Source organism: Pterocles gutturalis, unplaced genomic scaffold, assembly GCF_000699245.1.
Source record: "Pterocles gutturalis isolate BGI_N339 unplaced genomic scaffold, ASM69924v1 scaffold45437, whole genome shotgun sequence".
Taxonomy (NCBI): Eukaryota; Metazoa; Chordata; class Aves; order Pterocliformes; family Pteroclidae; genus Pterocles; species Pterocles gutturalis.
Genome location: NW_010109588.1, coordinates 94795 through 105398, shown reverse-complemented (window position 1 = coordinate 105398; position 10604 = coordinate 94795). Strand labels below are relative to the sequence as shown.

At 37.9% G+C, this 10604-nt stretch overlaps 1 protein-coding gene across 1 annotated transcript in view; it reads left to right on the top strand.

Moving 5' to 3' along the window:
• Positions 1-5295: 5295 nt before the first annotated feature.
• Positions 5296-10604, top strand: part of WWC2 (WW and C2 domain containing 2) — a 52115-nt gene continuing 46806 nt past the window's right edge. Inside the window, 2 exon segments of the mRNA XM_010073020.1 lie at positions 5296-5494; positions 6486-6562. Coding sequence (XP_010071322.1) covers positions 5344-5494; positions 6486-6562 — 228 coding nt within the window. The 5' untranslated portion in view covers positions 5296-5343.

Genomic DNA, 10604 nt, shown 5'->3' with positions numbered 1-10604 from the left:
TAACATTCTGTGATTCTGTGACATGGTGGAAACCATTACTGCCAAAAAGGAGGGCTATTACAGCAGCTCCAGCTGTGGCACCCAGCACCCCCCTGCTCTTCTCCCTATAGATCTTGCGTCTCTGGTCCTTGTTTCTAGCCAGGTCAACTACTTTCTCTTGGAATAGCCTCTCTTCTGAGGTGGTGATTCTGCTGCATTTACAAATTGGAATAATATGGGCATGTGTTTAAACTGAGGAGAGTTCTCTCTTCAGAGTGAAAAGTACAATGTCACGATTTTGTCTCCCCTGCTATGTGTATCTCCCTCTCAAGTAGCAATCTGGCAGCTCTCGCATTTTTTTTTTAGAGGTACCCCTTGAGAGTACTTGTTCTCTGTGTTGCCTAAATGCAACGTGTCTCACTGAAGGCAGCTTACATGTGGGTCGTTCTAGAGCCAATTGACACTATTATTTTGTTTGGCAAGGTGAGATGTTGGAAAACTATTGCTTCCACCTATTGTTAATCCTCTAGTAAAATGTCCAATTCTCTTATGTCTAGCAGTAGGGTGTCAGGGAGCTGTTCCCTTCCCTTGGGATTTTCTAGTGGGATTTTAATTTCATGTATTTTGGGGAAATATGATCTACTGCTGATAAGGTAATCGTTTCCTTCTGTTCAAGTAGACTGGAAAAATTTGGCAGAGCTTGATAGCAGACGGGAACATAACATATACCTCATTTAAAAAAAATGGCATGCCTGACTATCGCCTGTATCCTATGCTTAATACGTATCTTATGTATAATTTCACAGAGCATGCATAATTTTGCTGCCCTTGAAGCAAGTTCTAGCCAAAGGAACAAACAAAACTTTCAAGGCACAAAGTCAGTCCTGGCATTTAGGTCTTGAATTACTGTTTGGGCCAGTTTCTTTACTGAGTTTAAGTGCATCAAACCTTGCTGGACAGGAAGAGTGCATTTCATGAATAGCACTATGTTTAAAGCCAGCGCAGCTTGCTTTTCTACATTACAGGGCTGCGATCATTTCACTGCACGGGAGTGTCCTTGGGTGGAGCGTGCCATCCCACTACTTGTGCAGTTCTGCTGGGAGAGACCTCAAGGATTTTCTGTCTCACAGAATTTCCCCCCAGCATGGGTGGTCACTCAGATCTTTAAAAAGAGGAGGAAATAAATTGCTTGTTTATAATTTTTTATAAATTTATTAGCTACGCACTTGCAGAAATTTGTTTAAAGTTAAATGAATTGGTTTTAAATCAAGATTTCTTAACAGAATTGAGTAATTTTGATCTGCAGGTGGCTTTGCCAAATGATACTAAAACCAAGTCAAATTAGGAATGTGTAACCTGAATATTAGATGCACCACCATCTGCCACATTCTGTTACTACGGATCATTGTGATTGGACAGAGGAAGTTGATTTACAAAGTTTTTTTAAATCTAAGCAGTGCTCTTGATAGAGCCTGAGGTACAACTCATAGTTGTTTAAAGATCCATTTTAAGGAGATATCTTTAGTTTGTGACTAAGTTGATGCCATGGAAAATGATGGCCAGTATATCTCCTTCGTTTTCTCTACAAGAAAAAGCTGAGCTCTTGCATTTAACTATCTGGTGATGCAGAAAGTATTGGAGAGGTCATGCTCAGGGAGTGGTTGGTTTGTTCTCCACTGCTGATGACTGAAGACCAGTTAGTGTTTTCTAGAATGTATACAACCTTACAGCTCTGTCTCCTGTTCACAACCAGCGCTTACTCCTCACCTGACCAGCAGAAATAACATCTCCCCATTTGTCCAGTTTGCAATCTGTTGGATTATTCGTATCTGCTGCAGACAAGGTTGTAAGGCATCCTGTTACAGTCACCAGTGGAAACATTTATCTGCCCTAAAAAAGGAATGAAATTGCCCAAGTTTATTTTACATCAGCTGTTGTGTAATAAGGGTAGGAAAATGTCTGGATGTTCTTTGTGGTTTAAATCTCACTCTTTGGTTTAAGCATGAAGGGCTTCACATCTCATTTTGAAATGTTCAGCAAGCTGTTCCCTCGATGACATGAATGTAACTATCCCAATAATATTCTTGTATATACAAGTTTGACCTTAACAGCAGGTGTTTAAACATTCTTGTCCAAGGAAAAATCTTTATCTTTGTGAGGCTTTACTCTGAGAAGTATAAATATTTGTTTTTGAAATAATTTTCCTTTTTAAAAAATGTTATTGGCTCTTGGAATGTACATGTGCTCAAATGAACATACTTTTCAAAATGCAGCACTACAGTACCAGAAATATTATCCATAGTTCTGTCTTTTTTTCTTTGTGGGGTGAACCTACTGATTAAAACTGAGACAACTGAAAATTATACATGAACAAGCATATGGTGCTGCTACACAGGCACGCGTTTACACACACACACACACACATATATATATATGAACAATTTGCCAAGCAAGTGATATGTTTTTTTGGGTTTTCTACTTCATAATATTTAAGAAGACCTGGAGTGGAAAATACGCCAGAGCCTTCTTTGCTTGGTAAAAGTTGAGTAACGATTCTGGGATAGTCATTCCAGTACTGCTTTGATTTTTCCAGGATTATGTATTTTGACGACTGAGTGTTAAGTTCTGGAATAAAATACATGCAGATAGAATTGGCTGAGAATAATTTGACCAGACAATCTACCTACACATGCAAATACCCAGACCTCAGTGTGCTGAAGTGACAGTGTACAATTCTTAAAATGCAGGGTCACCTTTAACTTGTTTATGACTCTCAGTGTAAAAGGTGTGAGCTCATATAATCATAGTATTGTTTTACAGATGCTTGGAGAGGCAAAAAGAAAATGTTTGATTGTATTTGTCAGCAATCCAAAATAATCTGTTGTTGATCAGCTTTGTCCTTCTCTTGCAGTCACAAGGACAGGGTATCTGTAGGCCACATTTTAGGACTCTGCAGGCTACATTTGGTCTTTGGGCTGCACGTTGAGCAATCCTCCCTTAAAGCCGTCAAGGCAATTACCTACAGCATGTTCGAAGATGAGACCTTACAATCTTGTGGCTGCTGGTTGCGCTCTTAAAACACAATCACATCATTACGTTCTTCTAAAAAACCAACATAACTGCATTTATCCTATTTGATCATTGACCCATGAGAAACCTGCTTCATGCTCTTCATCCTGCTTCACAAAAAAAAGACACTTCTGAAAACGAGCACTTCTTATGTAAAGAACTGTGAATGTGGCAGTGTGTTAAAGCACAACAGCAGTAAGTGGCCACAGATAGGGACATGTGTTGCCCATTTAGGAGAGAAAAGGTATAAATTTGCTTCTCTGTGTGCCTGGTATCTTTGTGGAAAAGAGCAGGTGGCTATAAATGTGGATGTGTGTGTGTGCATAGCTATAGTTAGTTTTTTGGAGAGAGTGTTCCTGTTGAGGTTATTGGAAAACCAACTGTGTATAAAGCTTCTGTGCTTTAATCTTTTGTGTACCACACTTGGATTTATGTGATTTATACTCTCTATGCATCTGTTGTGTACATCTAGAAAATGCCTTTCCCAAGTAGAAATACAAAATCTTGTCATGTTTGTAAATGGTGGAGGGGGTCACCAGCATGGAGGGCATGTGTGTGTATGTGTATTTACTTGTTTTTGAAAGCATCAGTAGTTCCATAGACATTGTAAGTTCACATTTCTACAGGTTTAGTTTTATGGGATGCATCTTTTTATTTGCACATCTTTTGTTTTATGTGATACTAACAGCAAAAAAGACTTTTGAATAACTGGTAGTCAGTATGGAAAATCATTATTAACCAGAACCTGTCATTATCCGCTTTTGCTGTTACAAGATCTGTTTTCATATATGGAGTTGAAAGAGTGCTTTCTTCCCAAGAGGGTGCTTCAGGTACAGTTCAGAGCAGTCAGGTTCGTTCTGTGCCAGTTCTTTTTTTCCCCCATGTGTTCAGCCACGTGTTCCTGGGTCCCCTCTCCTCCCTTGCATTGGTTCTCACAGTAAAATAATTCAGAGAACTAAAGTGGCAGAAATATAACCCAGAGAATGAACTTTCCTCCTGCTTTTTGTAGAAAAATTCTGAAGTAAATACTTTGCACTTAAATACTTTGTTACTGAATGTTACTTTTTTTCTCAGTAGATCTATGTAGATTTACACTACGTAACTTACAAAGAAAATGCAGTGTGGTGCATATTTGCATTCAGATTTCAAACTTTTCATGGCTATGTCTTATGAGAATGTTTTTGTACTTTGTACAGCTTTCAAGGAAGAATATTAATTGTACAGCTTCAAAAAGTGCTGAACTGAGTCAGGAAATATTAATGATAAGATTGAACAGTCAGCCTTAACTCTTCCTCTTTGTATGTTTACATTAAAGAAAACCCTTAAAAAATCTTAAAACCTACAATCAGATTTATCTCATCACATGCTTCTTAACATATACCACTACATTATGTCTAATCCTCTTGTCTACACATTCTGTGCCAGTCTGTTTTCTGTGTGGCTGCTGGAGTTAAAATGGTTGACCTGAAGCCCTTCATGAATTAAGGGCCTGTTCCAGCCTGCTCTTTTATGTTACCTGAGTAGTCAGTGGAAAGAAGTAGACACCTCAAAAAGGCTGTTCGGCTCCATGTATCTCCGCGCCTGTCTTCCATGGAGTGAGGTTCCCTCTGAGGGTGGCCCTGTTTGTCTCTTGACCATAAAAGAAAGTTGGGACAGGGATGAAGTTAGGTGAGATGATCTGGAGAGTTAAGGTTCTGTTAGTTCAGTTACAGGGGAAAAGATAAAACTGTTTTTCCAGAGGGAAAGGAGAGAGATAACCACTATAAAATATGAATAGCATATGGCTGTAAAAATTAATGAAGTGGGGAGGAGGGGGATTGAAAAAATGTAATAGCTCAGATTACTTTTCATTTTTGTTCAGAAATGCATTCAGTTTTAAGATGTCATTGAAAGACTTCATTGATCCAATTATTTCCGAATACTCTGATGCAAAAAATAGGTTTTTTTTTTTCTTGAGTTTTAGGATGTTATTAATTCAAGATTGAAGACATGGGAATGATTTATAAAAGCATTTACCTATTGTACCCTAATTCCTAATTTTGCAATTGATCCCTGAAATACTGCTTCTTACATGCACTATTGTGGCAAAGAAAAACTAAATAAAATTGACTGTCTGCTTAGTAACCAAAGACAAGCTATGGCTTACACTTTTAGAACTGTGAATTACAGGCAAAGAAACAATTTAGTTGTCAATGGATTTCAGCAAAGGTCTCTTTAAATCCTTTGTTTTTCTTCTATAAAGAAACAACACAAATAGAAGATCCCAGGAAACAATGGAGGCAAGAACAAGAGAGAATGTTAAAAGATTATCTTATGATAGCCCAGGATGCTCTCAGTACTCAGAAAGAACTGTACCAGGTGAAAGAACAGAGGCTAGCACTTGCCATGGATGAGTATGTACGGTTGAATGATGCCTACAGAGAAAAATCAAGCTCTCGTACAAGCTGTAAGTATGGTAGAGAATACAGTGTAACTTCTTTGATCTGTACCTTACAGGGGATCTTATTTCTCTTTACGATGAGTTTTCAGGGTTTGCTATGAACACGTTGTACTCTGGCTTTTTTAGGAATAGCATACCTACTTTTTAATTTTATTTTATTTAATATAAAGATATTCTGCTGGAGAGAACCTTCTTCCCTCTGATACAATTGAACTCCTTTGAGCTGTGGTTTAGAGCACTTGACTCTGAAATCTATTTTGTCATGCGGTTTGTCAGAACAAAATTCTGCCAAATCTGGGTTCAAAGTAAATAGGATCTCTTGCGGCTGCATATTGAAATGACCCTACTGTGTTGACATCTGTCTGCCATAGACCAAGAACGGAATTTGTTGCTGCTTTATAAGACTAGCATGCAATAATTTTTAGCCTGTGTGCTGTGATGAGGGGTGAAGTAGAGATACGTTTTACAATGTTGGGCAAGGAATTGGCATGCAGTAAAATGCTGTCAGAAGCCTGTCATTGGCCAAACATCTCTCTTAGAAGTAGATAGTGCGATAAAATCAACATGTACAGCTGCGGAAGTACTGAGTGGCAGACCTCTGAGGCTTCTGAAGAAATCTTCTGCTTTCCAGAAATGTCCTTAGAAACTACAACTTCCAGGAAGAGGTGATCGCAAGATGGCTCAGCTAGAAGAATGGAAACAGAAAGCAAGGGATAGAAAGCCAGGGAGAATGAGGTGGTACTTTAGGATCTTGGGATAGGCAAAGGAGGAGAGATACCAAGTAGTGGTAGAAGAGAAAAGGGGAAAATTTTTATTATTCATCAGTTGGTGCCGTTCTGCTATGCTGACTAGTCTATAAAAGGCTATATTTTTTAAAAAGTATTATATGCTTTTGTGCACTTTGTAGTTTTAGATCAGTGTGGATTCATTGAGGAAGTGACTGATTAATGATTTAAAAGTACTTAAATATTTGTCCTTTTTTGTTCTTTTAAAAAAGTGTTCTCAGGCTCCTCATCAAGCACAAAGTATGACCCTGACATTCTGAAGGCTGAAATCTCCACTACAAGATTAAGGGTGAGAGTGCTTAACTCATATTAATTTGTATTCTGTGTGCAAAATTCATGACTATAGAATAAGGAAAGCTTGAACTAGCAGATGTATCTTTTACACTGGTACTGAGACCTCCTAATATTCTCATTAAATACCATTCAGATGTTTTAAATGAATTTTTAAAGCTGTCTCTGTTACTTTCAGATAACACATTTTGAGGAAACTTTGGCAGATATTTTAATTAGATATGGGTTTAAATACATCTGATAACCATTTTCACTTGTATCCTTTTATTTTTAAAAGGAAGAGTAAAAATCTTTAGGTGAAAATAGAAAAGTAGTAGGCCAAGGTGAGGTGCAGCTAGATGAATGTTTTTACACAATCTTTCTTCTGTGAGAAAAGCACCACTAGCTACATGAAATGCCTCACAACTTTCTGTTGGTTTACTTTTCAATAATGGTGTGAAACTTTGATCTGTTTTGTCAAAATGTAAAACAGTTCAGATCAAGAATGAAAGTTTGTGTTCACATTTTGAAATTGCTAATGAACAAAAATTCATTTTTTGGTCAACTGTGTTCAGAATGATCAATAACAGACTCCATATAAAGAACATTCATTCGCAGGTTAGTCTCTAGTGAATTTATCTTGAATAAGGAGGAAATGGCATGGAAGAAATTTAAAATCTATATAAGGAGTTCATTTAATTAAGCAGTGGCATATAATGCTCGATGGATGGCCTGGGCTTTCTGTAGTTAGTAATAAAAAAAATAATCAAACCATTCAGGTTAAAAAGACTGCGCGTCACAGCATAGTCCTTCTGTGTGGGTTGGAATACATTCTCTGCGTGAGCAGAGGCAGCGCAAGTGGCAGCAGTTGCTCAGCTCTTCCATTGCCCCCTCCTGGTTTCTGCACAGAGCAGCACTCATAGAAGCCTCGGAGACTAACAGTCTCCTTCACCTGGAGTGAGAGTTATGATTAGGAGTCTAAACAATTAATGTTTAAAAGGAACTATGGGATAGCTCATTAAAATTTTAATACCCAGTATAAATCAGGGATGAAATACACTGTAAAACTGGTGTCTGGATGTTGCTCTTCTGATTGCTTGTACACCTGTTCATCCTTACCAGTCTCAATTTGTAGTCCCTTATCCTTTAAGGAGAAGGGAAGGTGGTTAGCAAGAGAACTTATTTCAGCATTGGAGGAAGTGGGAGAAAAAAAATTGTAAATTTAGTAGGGAGAATCAACAGCACTAAGGACCCTGTCTGGAACAAGAACAAAAAGACAAGGCGAGAGCTTCTTCCTAAAGTGAGTGGAGCGGTAACAGATGTTCCTCTGGCAAGGGGATCACTGTTATATTTAGGAGATGAACGATGTTGTTGAAGAACAAAACACATAACCAAATTTAAATATAGTCACCTACAAGTCAAATTGTGAAAAATTCAGACATGGTCCTGTGCTCAGTTTTTCCTGTTAACTTAGCTCTGATCACCTCCCAGCTCAAGACACAGAAGCACTGAATCACCTCTTGGCTGCAGGTCTACAATTTGTCTGTTCACTGAAGAGAGAGGCAGATGTGTTAATCACAGTAATTCATTTTTTTGAGGTGCTTTCTTCTCTTCATTGTTTCTTGGAGTCAAGGAGCCTAATATGCTGCTGGTTCCCAACACCTGATTTATTGGCATTGAAAAGTCCAAGTTGCGTGTGTGCCTAAAATAGGTGACCAGAATCTTGTCTGCAGAGTTTAGAAGGGTGCAGTCCAAGAATATCTGTATCAGCATAAAGTGTGCTGTCATCCAAAGCCACTGGATATGAAAATCATTGAGATAAGAAAAAGTGGAGCCCTGTGATGCTAGGGCTGGAAAGTGGTTTTCATGGAAGATGGCAAGAGAGGTATGACTATTATCATAGTTTACCCTTATTTGAATGTTTGAGGATGCTTGCTAATATGCCACCTTTGGGCATTTTACAGTATATGCATGCGTGGACTTAATGGTAAACAAAGTTAGTCATTAGTAAGTTGCTAGCCAGCTGGTTAGAATTTGCACATTTAGTGAACTGTTAGGTCAGCTGTACTAAACCTGTTTCTCTCTGTCATGACTGTCTGAGGCTTACCGGTATCATCAGGTTAATGGTGGCTGGAGGGGGAAAATTCAGCGTTTGAGGAAGTTCTGAATTGGCCTTTGGTCTTTTCTGTGTTAGCTGTGCTTAATATATGCATGTGGAGCCTTTTGGATACATGAATTGCCTATTAAACAATAGGTCATGGAGAAAATATGACAGAAATCAGATGGCTGTTAAATGAAATAAGCAGAAGAAAGACCTTTCTCACAAGATTAAAATTGAAGGATCTGATCCTGCAGCGGACTTTGAGTGGGGCCATTTTGGGTTTTAATTAGTAATCAGTAAGATAATTCAAACAACACAAAGCGTATGTGATCACAGTATGTTTTATGCATCTGCAACAAGTAGAGGATGCACCTTTATAAAATAACAAGGCAAGGGGAGGCTTGTCATTGTTCCATTATTACTCGAGTGCTGGGAATAGTAGAAGGGGGTTAGCACAGGAGCCTGCTTGAAGATGCAGTTAGGAGGAAGAAGCGAGAGGCCTGTCTAGTGACTTAAGATGATGTGGAGAAGCAGTAGGAAGGGGGTGAAGGATAAAACAAGTGAAGAGTTGTGAAAAAGCAGGAATTATATGAGAGTTTTGAAGGAGAAGACAAGGAGCACAAGAATAGTTTAATGCAAGTATGATGCAGTAAACACAGAGTCTATATTATGATGTAGGTCACATCCTTCTAGGATAATGTGCCTAACTCACATTTCTTGATAATGAAATGATGATGAATTGCATCAGAGGACACTCAGAAGATGATCTTGAGGAAAAATGTAAGGGTTTCCGAGAGGTACAATCCTCTAAGTTAAAATCAAGTGTGCCTTCTGCTATTACTATAAATTCACATTTCTGATTTACCCAAAAAAAAAAAAAAAAAAAAAGTTTAACCATTCTGTGTTTCTCAGAAAAGTTGAGGCTTCTTTCATATTTTGCACATGACTTCACCTGGAACATAGAGGTGGTGATATCTGTTCATTTTCTATAACCTTGATCAGAACACTTGAGAGATTATTCCTGGGGTTTCTGTGCTAGTCAGGGAAGAAATAGCTAAGGAGTGCTGAATATGTACTTAGAGATATTGCCTATTTATCATGCTAACTTTTCAGTATGGTCAAAATAAAAACAGTTTTCTTTCAAGTAAAGCAACAAGTGATGATCATTTACAAAAGCCTGGACCTAACCCCTCATCTAGAGAATGCATTTTTGCTTTGGAGAAAATAGAGTTTGAAAGCATTTTATTTCTGTCACAGAAAATTCATTAGCCAGAAGCTACAAACTTGAACGCCTAGGTATCATTCACAAACCCGCATGAAGACCCTGCAAATCCGTGATTATTTTAGACATACAAAGCGTTTTAAGGCTCTTGGAAAGCTACAGCAGTTGCTGATGCTCAGTACTTTCAGTCACCTGGCATGTTGAGAATCTCACTTTTTTTAATTTATTTTTTTTATTTTTAATTTGAAGAATAACACCAAGCAGGAAGTCTAAAGGGACTTGGATACAAAAAGTCTTGCAGACATATTTTGAAATTAATTTCATTTAAAGTGGTCAAAATTCTTCATTTTAATATAATACATTTTTCAAAAGAGTTGAATATCTGAGTACCTATATGAAAACAAGCAGGAATTTCCCAGTGGTAGGTGAGAGCAGGGGACCTCCAGCAGGCTTTTCTTTTTTTCACCTTACTGATTGGAAAGTTTAAAAGCCTAACTCTATCTGCTAGTATGTAGAGTGCAAATGAGCCAGGTATAGACGTATAAATACCAAAATTTGGGACTTCACATTTCAAGGAGGCATTTCTGTCTCTATGTGTATGCTGAGGAGTAATTTTAATTTATATTAAACTACACTTCTTTATGTGGTCCAGAAACTTTGTTTTAGCATGTTTGGGAAGTATGACATCAAAAATTAAATGAAGGATTTAAAATTTAATCTTGATTCATAAATATTTTG